General features: G+C 35.4%; 5 protein-coding genes across 12 annotated transcripts in view; 3 read left to right on the forward strand and 2 right to left on the reverse strand.

The window, feature by feature from the left end:
- The window catches only part of LOC132132962 (ryanodine receptor 1-like), a 53,225-nt gene extending 50,429 nt beyond the window's left edge, over positions 1-2,796 (forward strand). Inside the window, exons 97-107 of the mRNA XM_059545591.1 lie at positions 20-150; positions 355-397; positions 486-622; positions 785-845; positions 954-1,100; positions 1,170-1,304; positions 1,490-1,646; positions 1,798-1,862; positions 1,955-2,055; positions 2,138-2,189; positions 2,274-2,796. Of these exons, the coding sequence (XP_059401574.1) occupies positions 20-150; positions 355-397; positions 486-622; positions 785-845; positions 954-1,100; positions 1,170-1,304; positions 1,490-1,646; positions 1,798-1,862; positions 1,955-2,055; positions 2,138-2,189; positions 2,274-2,369 (1,125 nt within the window). The 3' untranslated portion in view covers positions 2,370-2,796. The remainder of the gene's footprint in view (positions 1-19; positions 151-354; positions 398-485; positions 623-784; positions 846-953; positions 1,101-1,169; positions 1,305-1,489; positions 1,647-1,797; positions 1,863-1,954; positions 2,056-2,137; positions 2,190-2,273) is intronic.
- A 449-nt stretch (positions 2,797-3,245) lies between these two features.
- Positions 3,246-8,279, reverse strand: LOC132132888 (cytokine receptor common subunit gamma-like). Its single transcript, XM_059545445.1, has 8 exons — positions 8,134-8,279; positions 7,324-7,405; positions 7,069-7,241; positions 6,836-6,972; positions 5,289-5,457; positions 4,509-4,608; positions 4,263-4,359; positions 3,246-4,155 (listed from the first exon to the last, which is right to left on the reverse strand). The coding sequence occupies exons 1-8, from the start codon at positions 8,201-8,203 to the stop codon at positions 3,907-3,909; spliced, it is 1,077 nt and encodes a 358-aa protein (XP_059401428.1). The 5' UTR covers positions 8,204-8,279; the 3' UTR covers positions 3,246-3,906.
- On the forward strand, positions 5,502-17,125 carry cfap298 (cilia and flagella associated protein 298). Of its 5 annotated transcripts, none has more exons than XM_059545450.1 (8): positions 5,502-5,520; positions 14,120-14,279; positions 14,488-14,655; positions 14,733-14,800; positions 15,340-15,498; positions 15,904-16,035; positions 16,205-16,300; positions 16,505-17,125. In XM_059545450.1, exons 2-8 carry the CDS (start codon positions 14,141-14,143, stop codon positions 16,613-16,615), a joined length of 873 nt encoding a protein of 290 aa, XP_059401433.1. In that variant the 5' UTR covers positions 5,502-5,520; positions 14,120-14,140; the 3' UTR covers positions 16,616-17,125. The 5 variants fall into 5 exon arrangements, 3 of the variants coding, with proteins under 3 accessions (XP_059401433.1, XP_059401429.1, XP_059401432.1); XM_059545446.1 differs by lacking the exon at positions 5,502-5,520 and adding an exon at positions 13,725-13,807; XM_059545449.1 differs by lacking the exon at positions 5,502-5,520 and adding an exon at positions 13,777-13,807 and having other exon boundaries at positions 14,099-14,279.
- Positions 17,047-22,212, reverse strand: eva1c (eva-1 homolog C (C. elegans)). Of its 4 annotated transcripts, none has more exons than XM_059545443.1 (9): positions 22,107-22,212; positions 21,341-21,560; positions 20,638-20,834; positions 20,324-20,447; positions 20,083-20,232; positions 19,444-19,587; positions 18,881-18,958; positions 18,703-18,789; positions 17,047-18,126 (listed from the first exon to the last, which is right to left on the reverse strand). In XM_059545443.1, exons 2-9 carry the CDS (start codon positions 21,453-21,455, stop codon positions 17,708-17,710), a joined length of 1,314 nt encoding a protein of 437 aa, XP_059401426.1. In that variant the 5' UTR covers positions 21,456-21,560; positions 22,107-22,212; the 3' UTR covers positions 17,047-17,707. The 4 variants fall into 4 exon arrangements, with proteins under 4 accessions (XP_059401426.1, XP_059401425.1, XP_059401427.1 ...); XM_059545442.1 differs by having other exon boundaries at positions 21,341-21,614; positions 22,107-22,208; XM_059545444.1 differs by lacking the exon at positions 22,107-22,212 and having other exon boundaries at positions 20,638-20,821; positions 21,341-22,064.
- A 26-nt stretch (positions 22,213-22,238) lies between these two features.
- On the forward strand, positions 22,239-25,741 carry mis18a (MIS18 kinetochore protein A). Its single transcript, XM_059545451.1, has 5 exons — positions 22,239-22,577; positions 23,968-24,034; positions 24,141-24,263; positions 24,390-24,489; positions 25,270-25,741. The coding sequence occupies exons 1-5, from the start codon at positions 22,367-22,369 to the stop codon at positions 25,345-25,347; spliced, it is 579 nt and encodes a 192-aa protein (XP_059401434.1). The 5' UTR covers positions 22,239-22,366; the 3' UTR covers positions 25,348-25,741.
- Positions 25,742-27,759: the final 2,018 nt, after the last annotated feature.

Here is a 27,759-nt window from a genome sequence, read left to right on the forward strand (position 1 = left end):
GATGTCCGTGGTCTGTTAGATTCCACTGGTCATCTTTAAGAGAGAGAAAGAGCTGGCAAGAAAGCTGGAGTTCGATGGCCTTTACATCACTGAACAGCCAGAGGATGATGACATCAAAGGCCAGTGGGACAGATTGGTGCTAAACACACCGTAAGTGTGGAGAAAAGTTGAGTTGGATTCTGTTTTGAGGTAAAACTGGTTTTACACATACAGTATGTGGTCCCTAATTTATGTCTCCTTAATACTCAAGGATGTTAGGACGGACTAAAAAGGGTTTGTTAGCAGACCTATCCAGCTATGGTCATAGTTTTTCTTTTAAAAAACTGTAATTAAAACTCTTTATTGCTGTTTTAGCTCTTTTCCCTCCAACTACTGGGATAAATTTGTTAAGCGAAAGGTAAACCAATATTTTTTCTGTTCATTGGCGTTTAGGTTTAAAATGAGTGTTTTTATGAAGCCATGATGTTCTTGTTTCCTTTGACTAGGTTTTGGATAAATACGGAGATATTTATGGACGTGAGCGAATTGCAGAGCTGCTGGGTATGGACCTGGCTTCACTGGATGTCAGCAAACAACAGACAGACAAGAAACCAGAAGAGCCAGACAACTCTATGCTTGCATGGTATTAAAAATACATAAAAATACAAGTGACGTATAATTATTTGACATTTAAGATATTACATTAAGGTTACATGTTACTTCTTTGCCACTAGTGGCACCATACAGAATTGCAAAAAAACCTGATTTTTCAAGTAATAGATTTTCATTCCATATTATTTTTTAGGCTCACTGCCATTGACATCAAGTATCAGATCTGGAAATTTGGAGTTGTGTTCACAGACAATGTAAGTCACTTTTTCTTCATGTATTAAAATCTACAGTATTTTCTAAAATTGCAGACTTTGCAAAACAATGTTCAAGTCAAGTGGCCTCAAGTGTTTCTTTATTTGCAGACATTCCTCTACCTGGTGTGGTACACAGTTATGTCACTTCTTGGACATTACAACAATTTCTTCTTTGCTTGTCATCTGCTGGACATCGCAATGGGTGTCAAGACCCTGCGTACAATTCTTTCCTCAGTCACACACAATGGAAAACAGGTACAGTCAGTACAACAAAACTGGTTGTGAAAATCTTACACACCAGTTGACTGTGTTGGCTTGTTTCAGCTGATGATGACTGTGGGTTTGCTGGCTGTGGTTGTGTACCTCTACACTGTGGTGGCATTTAACTTCTTCAGGAAGTTCTATAATAAGAGCGAGGATGAAGACGAGCCGGACATGAAGTGTGACGACATGATGACGGTTGGTCACTGCATTATACAACACTATTGGTGTCAAATTGTCTTTAATTCTTCTTCTCTAATATAGTAACTCAAAAATTGTGTAAAACCTTTTGTTGGGGGGTTGCTAATTTTTTTCTGCAAATTCTCCCCTAAACAAACACCAGGTGTTTAATCCAGCACATCTCTCGCTCTTTCTCTTCTCAGTGTTATCTGTTCCACATGTACGTGGGTGTGCGGGCAGGTGGAGGTATAGGAGACGAGATTGAGGACCCAGCAGGGGATGAGTATGAACTCTATCGGGTGGTTTTCGACATCACCTTTTTCTTCTTTGTCATTGTCATCCTGCTGGCCATCATTCAAGGTGAGACTTATGTTTCTATTCAACTTGGCCTAGCAAATCTACCGCATTAAATCATTTGAATAAATTACATTTATGAATGACTATGGAATTTCATTTTCTGGATTTGATTGAAAACACTGTACTGCAATTCAGTGCGTGTTTGTCTACACAGGTCTCATCATTGATGCTTTCGGTGAGCTGAGAGACCAGCAAGAGCAAGTAAAAGAAGACATGGAGGTACTGGGATCTTTATTGTTCAGTAAAGAAAAATACATATTAAGCTTTTAAATACTTAAATGTGTATCTGCTTTTCCACTTTGCATTGCCAGACCAAATGCTTTATATGTGGTATTGGGAGTGATTACTTTGATACAACTCCACATGGCTTTGAAACGCATACTCTTGAAGAACACAACCTGGCCAACTACATGTGAGCGATTTGGGTTTTCTGCCACTTTTCTGATGTTATACAATCTCTCAGACATCTTATACAGTCTCTCTCTCTTCACTAGGTTCTTCCTAATGTACTTAATCAACAAGGATGAAACTGAGCACACTGGGCAGGTAAGACGTGTTCACAATGTTCATAATTTCATACATTTGAAAAGTGATCTAAATGTAATAAACGTGTGAATGTGTGTTTGACAGGAATCATACGTGTGGAAGATGTACCAGGAGAGATGCTGGGATTTCTTCCCTGCTGGAGACTGCTTCAGAAAACAATATGAAGACCAGCTTGGATAAATGTTTTTCTGTTTATTACGTAGCCTTTAACAGTAGCATGATGTTTGTGACAATCCATGTTTTATGTAAAATTACACATAGAAATAATGTTGAGTTGACTTGCACAATACCAGAACATTATACTCTATATACCGTATACACTCAAAATGCATGATATTTATTTATAGTAAGGTTTTTTTTTTTTTTGGGAGTTGGGGGGTAATTTTTAAGTATCTGCTCATTTAAAATATTCATGTGCCTAAGACCTGTTCTAGTGATTCTTTAGCGTGTGTCACAATCTTTATTTCATAAATTTTAAAATGTTATTGTATTTGAGTATTTGCAGTTTAAGCATCCCATTTCCAGATGAGCTCAAACATCAAAATCTACCATGAAAAAATAAAAATAATAATTTTATCAAAATATACAAGTAATCATCACAGACATTGTGAATGTGAATTTGAATGTTTTTATTCTGAGATTGTAAAAGCATTATATTTAAGCATCATATTTGTCTTTAATCATCACACATTAATCTTAAAATAGCTAATTCACATTCTAAATGTTAAAAGTCTCAAAAGTATGTTGAATGTTGTTCAAAATTATGACATTTTATCAGAGTACTACAGATGAGCAACACACCAAAAGTGCAAAGATAAATCCCAAAACACACAGAGAATAGATCATTAATCAGAATACATATTCTACAAACATTGTTTAATTTTAAGATTTCAGGTGCCTTTTTAGGGCCTTTTATGATATGTTATGATAAAGATACTATACATGTAAAACAAATATATATACACACACACACACACATATATATGGCTAGCAAAACTGAATAATCAAAAAGAATCAGAGCAGCTGGTCTAGTTGAAGTGAGATTACTGCAAAAATATTTGCAACTACATTAAGAATCACAAATAGCACTCTGCTAAATAATCAGATAATAGGTTTGTAAGTGATGGGATTTCCCCACCAGTACAAAAACCTGATTCTAGAATTTACTTTGTACTAAATATAAATGTTATCAAAGACACATCTTTCACTTTGATACAACAGTCACTGCTTGCAAAAACACTAATCTTAAAGAAGCAGTCCTTCTAGAGACGCTAAAGAATTCTGACCTACATTACTATGGAAAACAACTCATAACACTGTGAAGAAAATCAATTTGATAAACTGAACAGGAGCAAACAATATGGGAGGAAAAAACATTAAAACACAACTACTATGCTACAACTCCACCTGACCTATTAAGAAAAACCAACTCCAAACTATGTGACTCGTACAAAAAAAAAAACACTATTTCAATTACAAACACTACATTACCCAGCTTACACGTAAAAAAGAAAATGCTATTGAATCTTCATCATTTCTTGTTTTGAACTAATAAAAAAAAAGGTTTCAAAATGCCAATATTGGATTAGACTGAGATTCATCATGTAACACATGCAAAACCCCTTTTTCAGATGGAAATATTTTTCTTTTCAATCAAGATTGTAATTTCGAATCTAAATTTCAAAGACATTTAATTGCCACAGATCAAGATGAAGATTTAGACTGGAATATCCACTTGCGATAAATCTTGGGTTCGTGGGGTTTCGGCTGATCCAGGTATGGTGGAGGTTGATGAGTAGCTATGCATGCACTCACAATCTGATGACAGGTCTGTTGGGTTTGACAGGATGCTTTCGCTGTCAGTGCTGGACTGGGACACTATAATGTACTCGCGCACAGGGCAGGCACGCTCCGTGAAATTGGGTTTGAAGCCATTCTCCAGATCTTTAGGCATGGACAGCCATTTCTGTATGACAAAAAAAGATAAATTCTCACTTACCCTTTTTTCCACTATGCATTAAAGTACAAATTCAAGGATGGTACATAATTGAAAAAAGAAAAACTGCTGCTTACCTCAACATTGCCATCATAATTGTCAAAAAGTCCTGTAAGGTAATTGCTTACATTTCGTCCTGCATTTGGCACCACTGGTATTAAAATGATTCTTAACCTAAGGAAAGTTAAACATTAAATTATAAATAAAACACTTACATTGAATTAAAAGATAAAGAGAATTTTACTGTGGAATATTAAAATACAATTTTTTTAATAATTTTTTTTTAAAAATGATTAAAAGACCAAAAAAAAAAGGCTTCAAACCTCTCATTATGGACGAGCAAGCAAGAGAGTGTGATGAGAATTCCTGTGGGTACTGCTATATACAGCACCAGGGACGTCACAGACATGCTAATCAGAATCTCTGGGGAAAAGATTTGTCATTAAGGCCACTGCTATAGATTTCATAATTGTTTTTTTAAATCTGGCAAAATCTTTTTTTTACATGTAAAAGTTACATATTGCTCCTTTAACTGACAGTCCAGTACCACACTTGCAGTCTTGGCCACTTGAGACTTTGCACTTGACAGGAAGATTGTTCCAGTTTTAGTGTTCAGTGGCCTTCTGACTTCAAAGTGGTATTTGAGACTAAGCGTATCCCATCATCTTTCATGTGTACACTTAATCACATAGGCTCAACTGAATAGACATTTTAAGTATTGAAAATCAAAATGTGCAAATAACAATAAATAACTTGCATTTTTACAATACTACACAGTGCATCATATGTCAACAAGTGGTCAAGTGCAAAGACTGCAAGTATGGATATTGACACAGGCCCTGATACCACAGCGTCATTTATATTAATCATCAAACATGAAAAAAAAAAAGCAACCAGTCTGGTGATGTATTACGGAAAGCACGCAAATATAACGGCACAGGCAGAGAGAGCTGTTCTGATTGGTTGTTCTAAAGAGGTGTCGATAAGACGCCTGTGACTGTGACTGTTTGTCTACAGTTCTTCATCCTTTTTATTTCCAGCATACTAGTAATGTTAGACAGATGAAGAGCTGAGAGACTTATAATACAGATAGTTAACGTTACCGGTGTTATTGTTGGCCTTTACAGATCCCCAGTAGACAGGCTTACTCCAGTCGCTCCAAAACATGGACTCTCCGCATGAATTCTCTATTCGAGCCCTGACCTGGAACTCATACCGCTTTTTTGTGGGAAAAGGCAAACTGAAGGAGTTCCTCTTGCCTGGATTGGTATTCTAGGGAAGAGAGATGTTAATTGTGCCGTGTGTTGTGTTGTTTGATGTTCAGACGACCACAAGGTGAGAAGCATAACAGTAATGACAATTTATACAACAGTTAACTTACCATTTACCATTTAATAAGGAGTTCCAACAAGATGTAACATATGGCATAGAAGCAGTCTTTCTGTATAAATTTTATTATAATTTTTTTTTTATGTCCAAATGGCTCTATGGACCCTTTTCACAAGACTGCGATGACGCGTTTAACGGTCATCAGCATCGTAAATCTTTTTTTAGATTTGTATTTTTAAAAATATTTATGTACAATTATAACACCATTCTTTGTATAATCACCTTTGCATCAAATTACAAAAAAAACATTTAACGCTAGTGTAAGGGTGTTTCTAATGCAGCGGAGGGAAGGTAAATTTGACATTGTTCAATGTGAAGAGGTTTTTGGACGTCTCTCTCCGCATGTTACGTCATTAAGCCGGTAGGTGGCGACAGGTGACTTGACTTTTTCAACAGCAATTAATACGAGGATTGTTAAGAGTCACCGAATCATTTACTCAATTGAAACATAAGTTCAAAACCCCTTGTCCAAATACTCACACCTGTGGTCTTTCTTGAGAGCGCGTGTGTGATACGAAGTAAGCAAGACCCAGGTCTTAAAAACGCCAAAGTGCAATGCCCTAATAATGCAAACCGAATAGTGTATCCCATCATGCATCATGTTCTGTAAATAAACCTTTCCCATGTTTATTAAATATTAATAATAATTATATATTACATTTAATTTGGTAGTATAACAAAGAGTTGCAGGTTTTATTGGTGCAAATAAGTAGAGATATTTTTTCTGTAAAACATTTGCAATTGCTTTTATCACTTAATTAGAAGCACCACAAAATTAAATTGTGTCATCTGTTATAGGGACTACTGAGACATTTAGAAGCTGATTTTAAAAAGCAAAGTATTGAAGGTAAAAATAAATCTCTGTAAGCGCTTGCATTTTTACAACATATAAGTGCATCCCAACAGATAACGAAAAGTTCTACACACACTTGTGGTTTTCGTGCTCACTTGAACACTTGAAACTAATACAGGAAATACGTCATATAAGTGGTCAAGTGCAAAAACCGCAAGTGTGGGTATTTGGACACAGCAAAAAAGGCAGTAGTTATTTGGAAATGAGTCAAAGACGAAAAGGGGTTTTCAAGCATAAGAAAAATAAAAGTATAATACTGCTTTAACGAAAGAATGAGAATGTGGAAGAAATAAAGAATGTGTTCAGTTGAATTTAATCTTTTTCTTATCGAGAAAAAAAAAAGACGACTATCATTTAGTGAAACAATAGTCTAAAGTTTAGTTTAGTTTTCTAAAACTAGTGTCATACCTTCCAGGCATTGTTTTCTGTCCTGTAACGAATTTGACTCTCAGTGCAGGAGACGTTCCTTGTAATATTCCAGTACAACCACAGTTCAGCATCTTTTTTCTCCACCACGGACAGGTTGAATGGAGGGTAAAGCTTCACTGATTAGAAACACATTATGTAAAGTATCAATCCATCAGCCGGTCATTTCCATTAATTATTATTAAGTCATAATAAATATGAATCATTTCTAATACCAGATTTAATCATGTCATGTTGCTGCTGTGTCACCAAACTGCCGTTGTCACTGTACAGCCATGTGTTGAAAACATTAAACCGTTGTGATTTGTCGAAGGGCAAAATGCAGCCCACGTTAACACCTTTAATCTGGAGATACTTAGAACACTCCAGAATTTGGCTATGAGTAAACCTAAGAGAAATTACATTCTAATGTCAGTCCTGAAATTTGTATCCAAAAATGCAGGTTTTTCTATTTTGTTCAACATACGTACATGCTCTTGAAACTGTAACTGTGCTCATTCTCACTCCACGTGCAATTAACATAGTCCAGATTTATGATAAGGCAGTTTATTTCTGGGTAAAGAAGAGAGAAAGTTAACATTTAAATTCATCTTTATTTTGAATTCTAATGTACATCATATATAAATGACAGCTTGTAATGCTTATAGTTTGTCAGTAGAGGATGTTCAGACTGTGAGGACTGGAAAGAAACATACATACAGGAAATATGGATGTTTTCAGTCAAAAACATTCTTTTATAACTTCTTACTGATTCAAATTCAATTGTAGTCTTGCATTAGAATTCTTAGATTTTTCTTTGATCGTCATTGTATGAAAAACCGGAACAAAAATGTTGTTAGGCTCATGTTGCATGTGTTCATCATGGCCACAGACCAGCCAGTTTGGAAAGCAAGCATCAGAACATTTGTCAGCTCTTCAGCGACAGGTTGCTGAAAGCTTTCACAGTTTCCTGAGGAGTATGGAATGGTCTCCTCAGCTGATGAAACATTCTCTGCCGCCAGACTTTTTAGGCCCTATATATGTTAACATATTTGATTTCAACATCTTAACTGTTGTAGAACCACATACTTCCGTAGTTTTAGATAGTATACAAAACCACAAAATGAATGAAAAGTCAACAAACCCTACCGTTTAGTTTAATAGTTTTGAAATTAATTAATTAATTTTTTAATACTAGGTATCATGTGTTTTGTAAATGCGACACGATATAAAATCTAAATAAATAATAAGAGGAAAAAACTACATTTCATTTCAGAATTGCGTAATTCTAAAATACTCACTTGGCTGGGATGCTGAAAATGCAAATGAAGGAATGTTCCAGAAGAAAAGACTGCCTAAAAATAATATCATCTTGGACAAGTCACATAACGCACTTGTTGTTTTAGGTTTGTTTCAGTCTTCCGTTTCTAGCCACTCCCTGTGTGGGCTGGCGTATGTCTGTGAGATTTCCTGTTAAAGAGAATGCCTGTTATTGAAATTAAATGCTAAATATGTGTATGAAAGAAAATAGGAATTCAAAATTTTAGAACATTTTATTTAGATTTTACAGAATTCACTTTTAAATAAAAACATATTTTTATAAGAAACCTACCTAAAATATGCTATAGTAACATGTTTTAAGGAATAAACATATATTCTGGCCTTCAGTTATACATTATATAACATTCAGGTACAGCAAAATAAAATAATAATAAAAAAAAATAATAATAATAATCCATATAAGAAATTATTCTAAACAATCTCCTGTCTCAAAACTAGTGCTATCATATAGTTGGTGACTATATATTTATTCCAGTGGAGAAATGTATTAATAAAGAAGATGAACTGTTAAAGAAACAGATCATGAATTATTTATATGTATATATCTTTTTTGCATCACGTCGAAGATACTGTGATAAATCGCTATTACTTTAAACTGCATTTTAAAAAACAATAAAAAATTTAATAAAATTATCAGAAAAATCACAGTTCGAAATTCCCCCCAGTTGTGAAGCCCTATGAAAATAATTGAGTTACTGATAAAACAGAACAGGGATCTGTTATAATTATAAAATAAGTGGCACACATAATCAGTTTTGCTAGCTGACCTTTCTGAGGGTATTTCCTCAGACTTCTGGGCAGCTGGGTCATCCAGCAATGTGGTGTGAGTTCCGGGAAGGGTTTCTGTCCCTGGCCCCATGTAAAACCAAAAACACAAATGAAAGCGGAATATAGACTGTAAAAACCTGAAAAGTCATTTCAAGTTCCTTTTTTATTTTACCTAGTAAAGGAGTATGTTTAAAAACCTCAGTAGATTCTACTTGTACAAAAACATGAGTTCTGTAAAGGACGAAGATTACAGGTGCACTGCTGCGCTCTAACCTGCTAGACTCAGGTGTGGGATCCAGCAAGTGTGATCTCAGATATGATCATGCCATTTGAGTACACGTCAGCCGGTGACACATCCAGCTGCCCAGAAACCCACAGTGATGTTTCTTACTTTCAATATGACAGAAATCAAGTTGCTGATTATATAAAGAATTCAAACTAAGAAAAATAAATTAGATCACAGATAAAGATTTTAGCATGCAACGAAGGGACCTCTTGTAGAGCAGAAGTGGTAAGGATGGGATTCACACTGAAAGAACAGGCGTATTTCGGCGCAGACTGAAACTCCCTAGAATTGTTGATCGTGTTAGGCTGTTAGGGTGGAGAAAGGAAATGTACTCGGAATTGGTTCTCTACATTTAACCCATCCAAGTGCACACACACAGCAGCGAGAAGTGAACACACACCCTGAGCAGTTGTATATCCAGTGCCTGGGGAGCAACTGAGGGTTCAGTGCCTTGCTCAAGGACACTTCAGCCATGGGTATTGAGGGTGGAAGAGAGCACTGTTCATTAACTTCCCCCCACCGGCAACTCCTGCCAGCACCGAGACTCGAACCTGCTCATCCTGAACAAGAATACTGCAGCCCTCCTAATAGAGAGGAAACAGGAAGATGTGGTTTAACTTACATCACCTAATATATGTCACACTGTTTCTAATGAAAAGCCTATTCTGGTCTGGCAGGAAACACAATTTTGTACTTAAAGAGCACTTGCACGTATAACTGCAGGTTTGGAGATTCAATTCACTAATTTGTATTATTCTAATTGAACACAAAAGTATTTAAGTCAAATGGACATAATCCTCTTTAAGATAATAAGAATGAGACTATACTTAACTATAGAGTTTTGTTTTGGTGGATGTTTATGACAATCATTCTATTTTCAGGTCGGAAATGCAATGTTCTGTATGGAGGACCAAACCTGCAGATATAAAAAATAAATTAGTGAATAAATAAATAAATAAACGTAATAAAGGGAAAATAAATAAATAAATGATTTGATAAAAACGAAAAGTGTTCATTTGAAATAAAATGTAATCCTGAATTATGTTTAAAAAAAATTTTTCCTTTATTTATTTATTTTACATTTATTTTTATTCTTTTTAACTTTTATTTACATTTTTATATGTAATGTATTTATTCATGCATTCATTTATTTATTATATGTATTTATTTATTCCCACATGTATTTATTTCCAGATTTATTTATTAATTTCGTGTGCAAACAAATGAGTGATTCAATTTTATTACAAAGGAACTACTTTTGTTTTTATAACATCATTTATTTATTTATTTTACTTTTATTACATGTACTTATTTATCTATATATTCATTTATTTATTTTTAATTTCTGCAGGTTTAGTACTCCATAGGAAGCGCAACGTTCTGATCCACATCATTCTGTCAAATGACGCGTAAGTTCAGAGCGCTCAAAATATACTCAGTAAAATATACTCAAAAGTTAAGAATCTTATTGATGATATTGCTCCAATAATAGTCAGTAAGAAAACAAACAGAGAGAAATCAGTTTGGAGAAGATCAACAGCAGTTCAGACTATGAAAAGACAATGCAGAAAAGCTAAGCTGATGTGGCAAAAGACAAAACTTGAAATTCCCTATAGCATCTATAAAGACAGCCTTCATGCTTTTAATGTGAAACTAGCCACAGCTAGACAGAATTTCTTCTCAAACCTTATGAACAGTAACTTAAACAACACTCGTACTCTTTTTGCCACTGTTGAGAGACTGACAAACCCCCCAAGTCAGATTCCCAGTGAAATGCTCTCAGACAGCAAATGCAATGAGTTTGCTTCCTTCTTTTCTCAGAAGATCATCAGTATCAGGAAGGCGATTGGCACATCCTCAAGCAATGCAGAGGTCAGACAGATTTGGTCACAATATCAAAAAGATACTATGTCTACTTTTAAAGCAACTGATAGCAAAATTTTGGAAGAACGTGCTATCTTGACACACTTCCCATATCTTTTTTCAAAAGTGTGCTTAACTGTTTAGAAGCAGATCTCTTAGAAGTGGTGAATGCCTCACTTCTTTCTGGGACATTTCCAAACTCCCCGAAAACTTCAGTTGTTAAGCCCCTCCTGAAAAAGAGCAATCTTGATAACACCAATTATAGACCAATATCTAATCTTCCTTTTAGAGGCAAAATTATAGAAAAGGTAGATTTTAATCAGCTGAACAAATACTTAAACTCAAATGGATAGCACTCATTAAGATAATAAATGATATTCGCTTAAATTGTGACTCTGGCAAAATATCGGTGCTGGTATTGCTAGATCTCAGTGCTGCGTTTGACACTGTCGTTCATAACATACTACTAGAGAGACTGGAAAACTGGGTCGGCTTTCTGGGATGGTACTCAAATGGTTCAGGTCATACTTAGAAGGGAGAGGCTATTATGTGAGTATAGGAGAGCATAAGTCTAAGTGGACATCCATGACATGCGGAGTCCTTCAAGGCTCAATTCTTGCACCGCTCTTGTTTAGCCTGTATATGCTCCCACTAAGTCAAATAATGAGAAAGAACCACTGATCTATAATATAGAACTAGATTGCTCATGATGTCACGTCGCTTTGAATGTAACTCAATGGTGCTCTCTGCTGGTAGGGATTAGTAAGATGGTGGATTGAACACTTCCGGTGGCTTCACTGCCTGTTGGCAGTTTAGAATGCGATGAGCGATCCATTCATATATAGATCAGTGGAAAGAACCAAATTGCCTATCACAGCTATGCTGATGATACCCAGATTTACCTTATCTCCAAATGACTACAGCCCCATTGACTCCCTCTGCCAATGCATTGATGAAAGTAATAGTTGGATGTGCCAGAACTTTCTTCAGATAAACAAGGAAAAAACTGAAGTTATTGCATTTGGAAACAAAGATGAAGTTTTCAAGGTAAATGCATACCTTGACTCTAGGGGTCAAACAACTAAAAATCAAGTCAGGAATCTTGGTGTGATTCTGGAGAAAGACCTTAGTTTCAGTAGTCATGTCAAAACAGTATCTAAATCAGCATACTATCATTTAAAAAACATTGCAAGAATTAGATGTTTCCAGTCAAGTCTTAGAGAAACTTGTTCATGCCTTTATCACCAGCAGGGTGGACTATTGTAATGGTCTCCACACCGGCCTTCCAAAGAAGACCATTAGACAGCTGCGGCTCATCCAGAACGCTGCTGCCAGGATTCTGACTAGAACCAGAAAATCTGAGCATATCACACCAGTCTTCAGGTCCTTACACTGGCTTCCAGTTACATTTAGGATTGATTTTAAAGTACTTTTACTCGTTTATAAATCACTCAATGACCTAGGACCAAAATATATTGTGTTTTGTAACTATATGTTGTATAGTTATGTTCACTGAATATAAACCTGACCACTCAGATCATTAGGATCGAGTCAGTTAGAAATACCAAGGCTTCACACAAAACAAGGGGAGTCTGCCTTTAGTTACTATGCCGCCCACAGTTGGAATCAGCTTCCAGGAGATCAGATGTGCTAAAACATTAGTCACATTTAAATCTAGACTCAAAACTAATCTGTTTAGCTGTGCATCTATTGAATGAGCACTGTGCGATGTCCGAACTGATTGCACTGTATTTTATGTAAAATCATCTTCTATTTTTAACTGTTTTAAATTCATTTTAAATAAGTATTTTTTTTAAATAATTTCCAGTTTTAAAATTGCTTGTTTTTATTTTTGTTATTTTTCTTCATGATTATTTTACTTTCTTTTATGTAGATAACTTTGAATTACCATTGTGTACGAAATGTGCTATATAAATAAACTTGCCTTGCTTTTCCTAATGTTTAATGAGTTAGAAAAAAATCTGAAGAGTTTATTATTATAGAGTATAGTATTCTGAAGAGTTTGTTATTGTGGAGTTTATTATTTTGAAGAGTTAATATTGTTGGACTGGTTGTTGTTTGTACTGTTTCTACTCATGACAGGAAATACACGTAATAAAAAAGAAATATTAGAAAATAATTACCTCATATGGATAGAGGTTAAAATAGATTAAATATACATTTTAAATAAAATACACATTGGCTCCCGCAGATCAGGTCGTCCGTCGACGGAGCCTCATGTCCAAAGTTTGCTGACACACACACACACCCATATATATATAAGGTTGTGGGTTCGATTCCCAGGGAACACGTTAGGTAAAAAATGTTAATGTACTGTAAGTCGCTTTAGATAAAAGCGTCTGTTAAATGCATAAATTTAATTATACATATATATGTGTCTGTGTGTGTGAGTGATGTTTGATTTTGGGATTAATCCTTAACCAGGAGCTAGTTAACTTGAGCTGAACATCTTTTATGTAATATGTATAATGTATGTATTTGATATAATTGAATGCGTATCCGTCTGTGCACTATATATCGTGTTAAATTAATTGTTAAATTACTTTGTAGTAAACTAATACGGAGTGAAAAATAAGTCCACACTAATTATACAGAGACTTGAAGTGGCTTTTATTTTGAATACGCCACTTCCGGTGGAAATATTACCAGTAACGTAAGTTGCTGTCGTATCCGCGTTCCTGTTTACTGAATCGAGAGTAAGTATCATCTAGATAATTAGTGAAAATGATTTTTTTTGTTTGTTTTAATTCTTCCTGTTGCGTGTATTATTAATTTCACGACGTCTCCGCCTTAAATTAATTAATTATACAGCTTGTTCGCACCATAGACATCTGGTTCGCACAGCATGCTAGAATATTCTTGGAGCGCGGTGCTGTGGGTGTCATGGCAACAAACGCAAACACAATGAAGCGATAGTCGCGTTTCCTCAACACTTGTCTGTTGTTGTGGTCAAGCGGTTTTATACCTACTTTGTCTTCAAATCTCAGATTTATTACATTCCAGCACAGGACAAATTCAGCAGCTGGGAGATGGTTCTGCTGCACGTCAAACGAGGAGATGAGAGTCAGATTCTCTTCAGTACTACAGTGGATATCTCGATTGAGACACTGACCCATCAGTTCTGCGCTGTCTATAATGGGAGATTAAAAGTGGACAGGATCTGCTCTGGTATGACAATAATGTTATGCACGCTTATGCTTATCACATTCTTTGGGTTCAGCTGGGTTATGTTCTTTGCAGACAAATTAATTTCCTAAAAAGCATGTATTGTGTAAGTGTCAGATACATTACATTAAGTCAGTTTCTAAAACACGTGTGAAACGTTTGATTTCATATTATAGCATTAAAACATGGAATAATTTTTATGTCTCCATAGAAATTCCAGAGCTGGCAGATCATGGCATCTCTCTTCCACTGAATATGCAAGGCCTGACCGATGATCAGATCATGGAGCTCAGACTTAAGGATGAATGGGAAGACCACTGTATTCCAAGCGGTGGTGCTGACTTTAAGAAAGATGAGCTTGGACGGCGAAATGGACATGGTAGCCCTGTCACATTTAAAGTTTACATTTGAATTGCCCAATTAGTTGGTATGACTAAACTCTTACTTCCCATTTAGCTCCAAACGAGAAGATGAAAGAAGTTTTAAGGAAAACTGTGGAGGAAGCCAAAGCTTTAATCTCAAATGTATGTAGCTAATTCTAATATGTGACCCTGGACCACAAAACCAGTCTTTAGTGTCAGTTTTCGATGTATCGATGAAAGCTGAATAAACAAGCTTTCTATTGATGTATGGTTTGTTAGGATATGACAATATTTGGCCGAGATACAACTATTTGAAAATCTGGAATATGAGGATACAAAAAAAATAGAATGCTGAGAAAATCACCTTTAAAGTTGTCCAGATTAATTCTTAGCAATGCATATTACTAATCAGAAATTAAGTTTTGATATATTTACCTTAGGAAATGTACAAATAATCTTCATGGAACTTGATCTTTACTTAAAACCCTAATGATTTTTGGCATAAAAGAAAAATCGAAAATTTTGACCCATACAGTACAATGTTTTTTTTTGTTTTGTTTTTTTGGCTATTGCTAAAAATATACCCCAGCGACTAAAGACTGGTTTTGTTGTCCAGGGTCACATATAGAATACTTCTAAACCTAAAAATGTTGTTAGACTTTTGATATGTTTTGTGATATATGTATTTATTTACTCTAAAGAAACAAGTACAAGCGAATGTCTGCGTTACCATGGATATGGTCAAAGAAGCTTTGGATCAGTTGCGAGGAGCTGTGATGATAGTTTACCCAATGGGGCTGCCTCCACATGATCCAATAAGGATGGAGTTTGAAAATCAAGAGGATCTTACTGGAACACAGGTAACTGGAATCTTTTCTGCCTTTCTTAAAGAATGAGTCCACTCAAAATTAAAATGATGTCATCGTTTAGTCACCCATCATGTTGTTTTTAACCTGTATGACCTCCTGTCTTCTGTGGAACAAAGAAGATATTTTAAGAAATGGTTCTCTCTTTTTTTCTGTCCATACAATGGAAGTCTATGTTGTTTGGTTCCCAACATTCTTCTAAATATCTTCTTTTGTGTTCTGCAGAAGAAACAATATGAGGCTGATGAAATGATGAGAGAATTAAAATTTTTAGGTGGAATATCCCTTTAAGCAACGACATGCACATTGTTTAATAAAACAGACCAATATAATTTTCTTTATTTGTTTGATGAACATAACATAAGTCTGTAATACTGATATGAAGGCTCTCCTCTGCAGGCCTCATTACAGGTGATCCCAGAAGAAGAGGCTCAGCTGTGGTGGGCATCTAAAGAACTGCAGAGGGGCAAAAAGCTGCAGGATTATGTTGGAAAAAATGAGAAAACTAAAATTATTGTGAAAATTCAGAAAGTAAGTGTTTGGTGGGAATTTCAGTTTTACCGGTAGTTGTTTACCTTAATTTACCTGATATTTAAACTTATCTTCAAACAAAGAATTCAATTTGGCCATGAATTTCCATATAGATGTTTTGACCTAATGAAATGAAAACTAATTACCATTGTTCACACATTCATTTCAGAGAGGCCAGGGTGCACCAGCGCGAGAACCACTAGTGAGTGAAGAAGAACAAAAAAAGATGATGCTGCACTATTACAAGAGGCAGGAAGAACTAAAAGTGAGTGGTCTCTAATTAACCCCTTTTTTATTTTATTTAATATTCTAGTATGTTGCACACACTCTCTCTCTCTCTCTCTCTCTACACACACACACACACACACACACAAATATGTATAATTAATTAATGTAACATATCTGTCTATTTATTTTTGTCATTTTAGAGCATTTACCATTGTTTGGTCTGTTTTGTTCTTGTTTATAGAAACTAGAGGAGGGAGATGATGACTCGTATCTTCAGTCTGATTGGTCAGACAGACAGGCTCTAAAAAGACAGTTCCAGGGACTCACAAATATCAAATGGGGCCCAAGATAGATAAACAGAGAAAATAACAATCTACAGTTACTTTCCAATTGTCAAATCAGAGTTCTCTAGACTCTACTGCTGCTGTTTTTATGCAATTTGGTGCCTTCATTATATATGAAAGGTATTCATGAGACCGTAAATGTGTGTTAATGCAAAGTGAGAGACATCAAATTTCTCTGTTCTGATTCATTGGCAGAAGGATGCAACACCTTTCCTCTCTTTGTCTGTGCCCCTGGCAGTTACTCAATTGAAACTTGCTGTTTAAAGACAGGATGTTGCCGTGCAGCTTTAAGGATCGCACCACAGAGTTCATTTGGAGAACACTGAGGAGGAATTACAGAACATTTTGGTATCCTTAAGGCAAAAGAGAGGTTATGGTATCGGGAAGTGTGGTTTCACTGGGAAAGTTGAGTGTGATGTTGTGTAATAAAAGAACAATCTGTTTGTGTTCATTTTATTTTCATTTTATGATTCCACATTTAAATATAATACATTTCAATAAAAAATGTTACCAGTCTTTTTAATTTGTATTGACTTTCAAAACCCACATACATTATTCATCCATTGTTGAATAGAGCAATAATTTATAAAATACTTTTTTTCATGGCTTTACTTTGTGTACAATTTAATACAACAGATACTTTATTAACTGAATAATAACTTTTGCCCTGCTTAGGCAGTAAAAAACATCAGGTATTGCTTTATTGGTCTATGCTATTAAGTCCTCGCTGTGCCAGACCATTTTTTTTTTTAACCTGACCATTTTTAAAGATGATGTGTGTAATTTGTTAATTTTAAAATACATCTTTCATGGCTTATTATGCAACTGTTGTAGGTAGATTCCACTCAAAAGTTGTAGCACAGTGAATCTGTGATGTTATCAAAATATCGGTATGTTTGTTTGAGCTGCCAGACAACTGCAAAATTAGCTTTACCAAGAGTGTGAGTTAGGGGCGGGCCATTTATGTGGCAGACCAATAGCAAACGAGGGGAGTGCTCTGGAAACAGTTGTGATACAGAAATTACACACTTCACCTTTAATTTTAGTGTTTTGGTAACTGAAAACATTCAAAATGCTCTCTCCTTTTGGTTGAAATACAGCTATTGCACATTCTGCGTAATAGTTGGCATGTATGAATGCAGGATGCATGTGTTTCCATTGAGGTATGCGTTCATCCTGATCTCCTGAATCACAAGCTCTCTTCGCTCAATCCTCTCCATCAGCTCTGCTGCCTCTGTGGTATACGTCACATCTTCCCAGCAATACACCTTCCTGCTAACCTCTGACAGGTTAGAGCTGTCCATTAGGGACCCTTTTTCATCCTCACCTTCCTCTTCTTCATTGTTATCCTGGTTCATTGGCTCCTCCTCTTCCAGATGAGTTCTACTCTTCTTCCTGAATGTTCTAGTTGTATTTAGACGTCTACTGCATGTTAACTGTGTTGAAACTGCTATTAGAACAATCAGAAGTCCCACACAAACACTTGATGTGAAAAGCAGTCCTGCCATCTCTGGATGCTCTGAGAGAAAGAGAAAAGTCCTTGTGACTTGTGAGTACTTAAAGATGAAACTATTTTTATTCCTATTTTATTGCTAGTGAATTTCACAAATAATTGCAAAAAAAAAAAAAGAGTCAATTAACACTTCATTTAATGTGAAATTTTGAAGTGGACTGAAATGTATTTTCTTGTAAAATGTACCAGTAATGTTTTTATTAATAACTTTTAAAAGTAGTTTTTACATTGATATGCAGGTATTTTTCAGTGGAACACAAAAGGAGATTTTTTTCCACATAAAATAAATTCTAACTGACTATGTGTCAAGCTTAAAATAAAATATAAAAATAATACACAAAGATTATTAAGATTCTCTTTTTGTACCGCATGGATAAATAAACAAAAATAGAAGTTTGAAATTACTTGAGTAAATAATGCTATAATTCTCATTTAATTGTATAATATATACATTGTTTTACATAAACCACTTTTTTATTTTTATATATATATTCCTCCTTTTGGGCTGCTTTCTCATAAAGAAAAAAAGGTAAAGAATCCAGGCATGTTTACGTTTAAGACATTTAAAATATTCCAGTTTACCTGTAATGTAGCCGTATGCCATTAAAGAGTTGCTGACAATAATCCTGTTCTCTGGAAACTTTGAATTTCTGACAACTGGGTGTTCCCCTATGAACAACAATGAAAAATAATTTAACAGTTTATTTAGCTCAACTTCACAGATGTTCTATATAAAGTAAACTGTATGGTGTACTGTCACCTTCTTTTGTACTCTGGTTAGGAACTGAGGTAGTTTGGAAACTGCTGGGATCAGCCTCCTTAAGTAAACTTTCTGGAACTTAAAAAAGGCACAGTACAAAGAGTTAACATCTTCCAACTCCAAGGCGGTATCTCCCAGGATCTTTCAATGCAAAGCTGATGAGTAATCTTTATTTTTCCTGTGAACCGATCCTGTCTTCCAATCAGTAACAAAGCGTGGCATTGAAAGCAATTACAGGAAGTTTTACAGGAAGCCCCGAGGCCTACAAATGCCAGGCTCATTCCCTATTTTTATTCCCAAACAACTTTTGTCTTCATTGTAATTTGTGAGACGGGAAAAAAACAGACGGGTAAATCAACAATCTGAGATGAGACGGAGGCCACATGTTGGTCTTTTCCCACACTTTCAATCAATGATTTAAGATCTCAAACTGATTAAAGATCGGCCATGCCTTGAAGATGGCACGCCATTCTGTAACTGTGTTCAGAAAATTCAAGACATTTCAAAAACACATTCAAACATTTGCTTTGGGAAGATTTTGATGGATATGAGAGCATTCATACCGCATGCATAGAAGACAGTGATATACTTTTTTGTTCCTGTAGGGCAGGGGTTTTTGAAACGTTCCTCATCTATGGTAAACAAACACCTCTGTTTTCCATAGCAGATGTTGGATACCACATCAACAGCTCCATGAAAAAGACATTCTGCAATAACGAAGAGAAAAAATGATTTAAAATGTCTTATAAAAATAAACAAAATATTCTCAAAATCTGTTTTTTTATGAATATTACAATAGATTCAACCTTATACAACAAAATATTCTCAAAATCTGTTTTTTTATGAATATTACAATAGATTCAACCTTATACAAATTTATCAACGACTTTTAATAATAATAACTTAATGAAATTCATAAATAGCCTATTTATTTTGCAATCCTAACTATGCATCATTTTATAGCTCAATAAAATATTTAAATTATGCATTTTACACCTATTTCTTCTCAGAACAAACCTGCATCCAATTTAATAACCACTGATAAACCCAATTATCAGAATTAAACCACTTAAATTTGACTTAAAAAAAAAAATAAAACTAGTTTAACAGCAAATTGTCTAACTGCAAAGGGCCCAACTGTCTCATTAAATCAGTATAATATTACCTTAAGTATAAACCTTGCTTAAACCCAAAAAACGTACCGAATGGTGGAGGTTGTTCCTCTGATGGGCACAAGTCTCTCCCATCCAACTGTCTGCCATAAACAGCAGAGTAGATATTCAGCACTTTTGGATGTTTGCAGTGCAGCAAAAGTCGATCTCCCTCACATGTTACTTTCTTCTTGTGCTCTGCTGTAAGACAAATATCTTTACTGATGTAGATAAGTAAATATTTAAAAAAGAAGAAGTAATCGATCAAGTCTTTAAAGAAGGAAGTACTTACTAGGTTTACATCTGTATGATACATGGAGGTATTTAGGGGTTCCAGGACAAGGATCTATGCCAAAGACTTGATGATTAACCAGAAACTGGCAATTTCTGTGACCTTGGCATTCAGAGAGCACTTTCTAACAGAGAGGAATAATCAAAGACCACAGAATGTAAATTATACAAAAGGCAGGGAAGTGAATAAGAACCTATGTTCTCACCATGGGACTATTTAACAGGTAACTAACAGCTTTATTAAGTTGCCATTTAGTGCATGTAAAATGAAAGGTTTTTTTTTTTTTTTCTGAAACCAAAGCACAGGCCACTCACCTGCAGTGCTGTGCTAGTAGAACAGCTGTGATTACGCCATTGGCATCTCATTCCTGGCACGATCCCGGGAAGGGCTGCACTCTGTCCATAAAATGCAGACTGAATAGTTATGGTGGAGTGTCGTGGACACTTGAGGAGCAGGAGATCTCCATCACAGGCTTGAGCTGATTGACTGTTGATGATCCTAAACAGATAATCTAATGAAAAGGTGGAGATGTTGGATCTACGATAAGTTATTCAAAATACACTAAGAAATACAAAATTATTCATTTTTTATGTAATTAAAAAATACATCAAGAAATGCTAATTCAGAAGTAATGCCAAATATAATTAGAATACACCTCTACAACAATTAACTCGTTTTGGATTTTGGACTTTTTTAGGACATAACATCAAAAAAGTGTACTTAAAATATATTAATTATTCAATTAAATTCAATATATCAATTATTTGGATGCTTTTTACTTATTACATTTTTAGAGTAATTAAATCTAAATTATTTTGTTATGTATCAGACCATACACCATACATGTAAGTTTATGTATTTGTTTTTTTTATTGTTGAAACATTTAAACAATATGTTACATAAATTAATATACTTTTTAAAATATGCTTTTTAAATCATCTTTATCATTATTATTAGTGAATATTGCAACCATAACATTTGCATTTATTGTTAATCATCATTATTTTATTGACTCACTTGAGAAATCGGAGAGTCCATCCATTTCTTTGGTCCACAGTATGAGAACACTGTAAAGTATTTGAACACACAGTGCAGGTGGCCGGCAGCGTCTCGTGTCCTGCGCTGAGATCATGTTCAAATCCTTCAATTAATTCTGCATCAAAGTCGCGTGCATTCAAGCGCGTGCTGGAGAAACGCTGTCAGGAATCCCCGTCTCTCTGTCTCTCACCTGCCACAGCTTAAAGTATATTTTCATACCGCGACTTAGACATCCCAGTCCTTTTAAGCCAAACTGTAAGAAAGCGAACGTCTCGAAATCGTTTCTCCTTTCATTAAAAATAAGTCAGAGGATATAAAACAAAAAGAAAACATTTCAAAGCGACGCAGTCACTGAGTTTTGCAGCCTATAGGGAAATAACAAGTGCGCAACAAGTCAGAGGTGCCTGAAAGCAACGACACTCGCGTTATTCAATCCATTGCTGATGATTTTAAGGTCCTTAGTGAGAAAACAAATGCTAAGACGTGGTTCTTGGCACTCGGAAAGTGACTTTTGAGGAGGATGTTGAGGAAAAACGCATTTGAACGGGGCGTGGCGGAGAAGTTGGGAGGCAATGACAACAGTATTGTAACCAATCTGACTGAAATGCATTCACAGTAGCATCATTCATATTATTAATGATTAATATAATATTTCAAGTAGGCTATTAAGCGCTTTATCTTCGAAGCAAAAACCTTGGGACTATTAAACCTTTATAAAAATATATATATAGAAAAAATATCCTACCTTTTCTTCCAATAAAGATTTTGTTCGTGAGAGAAATGTGTGTATTGTGTGTTTATGTCTGTTTGGTCATGTTTCTAAAATCGAACCTCACGCGATGAAGTGAAACTGCGGCTCCGTTGCAGCAGGGGGCGCTGTGCGCTGTTCATTTTATCTGCGCTTACGGCAAATCCGCAGAAGCAGCTGCCCGCGGACGTTTGAAGACATTTTAAAAGCGGTAAAAAATATACACTGAAGTGCGCGATTTTGATATTTCGTTTGAGATGGCTGGCAAAATGAAAGTTGCGGATGACTGTAGCTATAAAACATACTCTGTTTGCGAGAGTGCCGCTGATAGCAGCAGCAGCAGGGTGGAGGAAGACGGAGAAAGCGACGGGCCAGCGGTGTTTATGTGCGGCAAATGCAAGCTGCCCATAGGCGACAGTCTGTCCTGGGGAGGCAGTGATGACGAGCAGAACCAAATCATGCTCAAACGTAAAAGATTATTACGTTTCCTTTGCTGTTGTCTGTAAAATGCTGGTGTAAAGTTGTGTTGTGTTGATATACGCTACCATTCAAAAGTTTGAGGTTAGTAGTCAGTGAGACTTAATATTCGAGAAAAAAACAGTAATATTGTCAAACATTATTACAGTTTTAAATAATGGTTTTCTATTTTTATTGTACTTTAAATTATAATTTATTCCTTTAATGCAAACTATTTTCATAAGCGTCATTACTCCAGTCTTGATGATCATGATCACATGATCCTTCAGAAATCATTTCAATTTGCTGATTTATTATCAATGTTGGAAACAACTGTGCTGCTTAATTATTTTTTAACCTCTGATACTTTTCTCAAGATTATTTGATGAATAAAGTGGAAAAGAACAGCATTTATTTTAAATAGACGATTTTCTAACAATTTAAGTCTTTATCACTTTTTATCAATTTAACACATCCTTGCTGAAGAAAAGCATTCATTTCTTTTAAGAAAAAAAAGAAAAGCAACAAATACTGACCCCAAACTTTTGAATGGTAGTGTATATTTTTACAAAATGTTTCTAGTTTGATTAAATGCTGTTTCTTTTAAATTTTTATTCACCATAGAATCCTGAAAAAAAGTATCACAGGTTCCAAGAAAATATTAAGCAGGAAAACTAACAAATTAGAATTTTAGAATAAGTTCTGAAGGATCATGTGACACTGAAGACTGGAGTAATGATGCTGATCAAAATTCAGCTTTGCACCACAGGAATAAACAGAAAAATTAAAGTATAATAAAATAGAAACAATTATTTAAAATTGCAATAATATTAAACAATATTACAATCTTTTTTTCTGATCAAATAAATGCAGCCTTGATGAGCAGAAGAGACTTCTTTAAAAAGCATTACAAATCATCTTACTGATCCCAAACTTTTGCAGTGTATATGTGTGTTTGTGTGTGTATATGCATATTTATATGTGCATATGTATATTTATATGTATGTGTGTGTGTGTTCTTTTGAACTTTGTTTATCAAAGAATCATGAAGATTGTTTCCACAAAAATATCAAGCAGCAAATCAGCATATTAGAATGATTTCTGAAGGATCGTGTGACACTAAAGAAAGCAGTAACAACTGCTTAAAATTCAGCATTGCCTTCTGGAAATAAATTACATTTCAAAATATATTAAAGTTTTTTTTTTTACCTTAATTTTTACTTTGCATGCATTTGTTAAAATAGCATAATACAATTGTGGATAACAACCGTTTAAACCACTGAAATCGAAATGTAGGTATATATGTACTGATAACAGTGACTATGCAAAACATAACGGGAGTATTAGAGTAATACTTTTTATCACATTGAATATGTCTTGACATTTGCATATCGATTTTTAGGAATCACTGACAATGTTGTCATAGACAAAGAACCCTTTGTGTCTGGTACCCAAAAGGAGCTTGGATGGTGAGATATTTGTTTCATAAATGTATAAATGTATGTAGAGTCATAGATGTGTTTTCCCACCTAAACATGAAATCAATGTCTATGACATTTTGTCTCTCACATTCAGCCTTGTTGTGAATCTCACCTGCCGTGGCTGTTGCTCAGAATTAGGAATTATGTACATATCAACCCCAAAAAAGCTTGATTACAAGAGATCTCTTTTCTGCTTTAATGTTGAAAATATTGAAAGGTAAGTAACATATTGTGCACAATCCTGTGTGATTTTTTTTTTTTGTGTGCGTGTAATTATTGCAAATGCATGATTGCCACCACATCTCATGTATCACATTGAGGATATGATTGTGTCCTTCTGTAGCTATGTAGTCGGCAGTCCAGGCAAGCAGGTGCCAGAATTAGACAAAGACAAACCAGTGACCCTGGAGTACCAGAACATTGTAGAACAGCAGATGATCGAGGTAAAGTAGCTTATCTTTAATTTAAATTATTGATCTGCAAGCATGATGTAAACCGATGCAAGTCTCTCGCTGTTTAAAAATAAGCCATTTCTTTGGCACTACAAATGCAGAGATTAATGGCAATATTGAATGTGTAAAGAAAATGACAAAAATCATTTTTGATGTTAAAACTTGATGAGGGGAAATGTATTGTTTAAAAAAAAAACATTAGGTACAATTGAACCTGATTTTTGAATTTATTTTGCTAAAATAAATTATTTCTAAAACTAATTTATGTCTAAAATAAATGTTCCAGTATGAGTGGGGTACACAGGGGAAACGGAATTAAAGGTGCAGATAAAGGCTATCTGTGTGGTTTTTAACACGCAGAAGTAAACAGCAGATGGCGCTCTCTTGCTGCCAGCGCTCTTTGTTTGGTCACTGAGTCCGGCGAACAATAGATATTAGGAGCTGTTGAAGAATTTGATCTAGAAAAGAGTGTTGACAGTTATGTCTGTCAGATATTTTCATGTTTAATTTCATCTGCCTTGTCTATGTACTTGTCAAATAAATCAAATAAAACAATTCTGATAAGAAGATTCCAGATGGTAAATTTAGAAATGTCTTCTGTGAATGTTGAGAATGAATGTTTTAATAATTTTCAAGATATGTATTTTGTTCTTTGCGTTTTAAACAATTACGTATTTAAAAAATTATGTTCTAATCATTTTTTTAAGCAAGATTTTACAATCATGTCCTCTGTTTTCTGTCTGACCTTCTATTCTCTAATGTATCTTTCAGATCAAATCTCTAGCCGTGATAATAGGACAACGCCTACTGGAGATTGAAAATAACCTCCAGTGCAATTCTGGAAAATGATATGAGCTGTCTGTTTTATGACTGCCGGCAATAAAACTGTGTCTGTTGTAAATAAGGTTTTTGACTCTTTAGTGTAAAATAATTTTGTCGGGACAGTTATGTATTTCCTGTACAGTTGTTTGCAAATGACACATCTGTACCGTTTCCTACCTTTTATTAATCTCAAGGTCCACACATTTAAGAGATGTCATTAGAAATAGGTACATAGATATTACAACATAAAATTGTGTTATTCTTTAAAAGTTGCTGTACTGTTTGTTAGAAAACACTCTTACTGGAGAATGTTTGTTTGCATCTCATATTTTGTCAGGTGTGATCCTTGTTTTGTGATGATAGTATTTATAAGATGGATACACACGGTGAACATGCACAATAAATATAATGGGAAAGCAAATCACGTGTTGTTGTTTTTTTCCCTCCGCTGATTTGTTTTTCATACTTCATCTTTTGCATCAAAACATCGCTGCCCAACCCACTGAAAACTAGTTCAATAACAAGTGGATGGTGCATGTGGGTGGTGGGAGGAGGGGGGCATGTTTGTTTACAGTTCCTGTCCAATGTGCCTAGCAACACTCTACACCAGGAGGTGGGAAATCACTCTTAGAGCCCATAGACTGTGGTAGAGACCCTAAAGGCGTGCACCCCCAACCCTGAATGCTGGGGTAGCATAACAACAGCGTCTGAGATTGAAGCAGCGTGCCTCGGACCAACCAGAGAGCTGTATCTAAGGGGCATGCTGCCATGGAAACAAGGCACACATGCAGTCGCTAGAGCCTGTTGCCATCCTTATTTGCCGGCCAGCGAGTCAGCCAACCAGCTTGCGAGTGGGGGTCTGTCAGTCTGATGACATTGTGCTTCAGTCGATCGTGGGGGTGTGGTCTCAATCTCTCATGTGTCCTCAGAGTTCTTCATTCTTGTGCCTTTGAACTCCTCCTACCATCTGCCTGTTAAACCAGTAGAGTTAAAAACAGGAACAAGAGGTAAAACATGGCACATGGTAATATCGCAGCATGTTTAATGTTTAGTTCCAGTAGAGGGAAACATCATTGTACATGTGGCAAAATAGCCAACATATCTAGCTGTAGTAGTTGGTGAGGATTCATGTGAGTAAAGGCCCATTTACACCAAGAATGATCACTATAACCAAATCTGTCCAAATTGCATTTTCAATGCAGCTTCAAATGCCTCTACACAATGTCAACTGAGGAATAGGGTCTTGTCTAGTGAAACGATCTGTCATTTTCTAAAATGTATACAAATGTTTATACTTTGTTAACCACAAATGCTCCTCTTGCTCTAGCTCTGCAGTATGCTTCTGCAGATTCTCATGTGGTTAGCTCTTCTTCTGTGTGTAGGCTACTCCGGTTCAAAAAAGGTAGAGTAGGGTGAAAAACTCCCATCTCATTTTCTCCTTCAACTTCAAAATTGTCAACATTGTTGTTTTTTCTTTTATTTCTTTTTGTAAAAGGCATCTTTGCACATTCACTTTGTAAACATTGGGTCTGTACTTCCGTCTATGTCATACGTGAACTTTCCAAGGTGACTATGTAATAAGTGAAGTCTAGCTAGTGCAAGGCAAGCACTTGTTGTTAAAAAGTATATATTTTTTTATTTTGTTTAGAAAATGACGGTCGTCACTAGACAAGATCCCTGTTCCTGGGCTGGGATGGTGTAGAGCCCTTTGAAGCTGCATTGAAATTGCAAATTGACCTTCAGCCTGTTGGCCACCATTTAAGTCCAATACATGGAGAAGAATCCTAGAATCTTAGGTGTATGCAAACGCAGGCGGCCCACACATGCGCTCTTTAAAGTTTGATCATTGTCCAGTGCCTGCTCTATTTTTCTTCAAAAGTTATGACAGATAAAAATGTTTTTGTACTCTTTTAAACTAAAGTTGCTGCTATTTGCCCTGCCCTGTGTTGTTGCTGTAATCTGTTAATTTTTTGTACTGAGAAACATAAGGGCCCCAGTGCTGTCACTTTGTGGGACAACTGATTAGTGCTAAACTAATCAATGCGCATGTGCGACCTTACAAAAATCGTATGGAGCTCGCCTAATATTCTGGTGACTAAATTTACATCACTGCAAAACCCAAAGGGCCTATAGGCCTTTACTTTGGCCTTCACTCTTTTATGAATGAGATGTCTGGTTCATTTCGTTCACGAAGTACATGTCTGATTCAGTGCCTCATCAAATCTCAAACTCGTACATTGAAGAGGTATATTCGTTCATCACTTAAAAAATCATTTAAACGCTCCTTCACAACACGCTGAGTCTTTGAACTAAAGTAGTAGCGCGTTTCAAAAGGACGTTCGTGAACGTAAAATATGTATATAAAAAAGGTGTTGTTCATTTAATTAAAATTTAAAACAGATTTGTTCACCAATGAATTACGACTGAACTGTATATATG

Source organism: Carassius carassius, chromosome 49 (assembly GCF_963082965.1).
Source record: "Carassius carassius chromosome 49, fCarCar2.1, whole genome shotgun sequence".
Classification (NCBI taxonomy): Eukaryota; Metazoa; Chordata; class Actinopteri; order Cypriniformes; family Cyprinidae; genus Carassius; species Carassius carassius.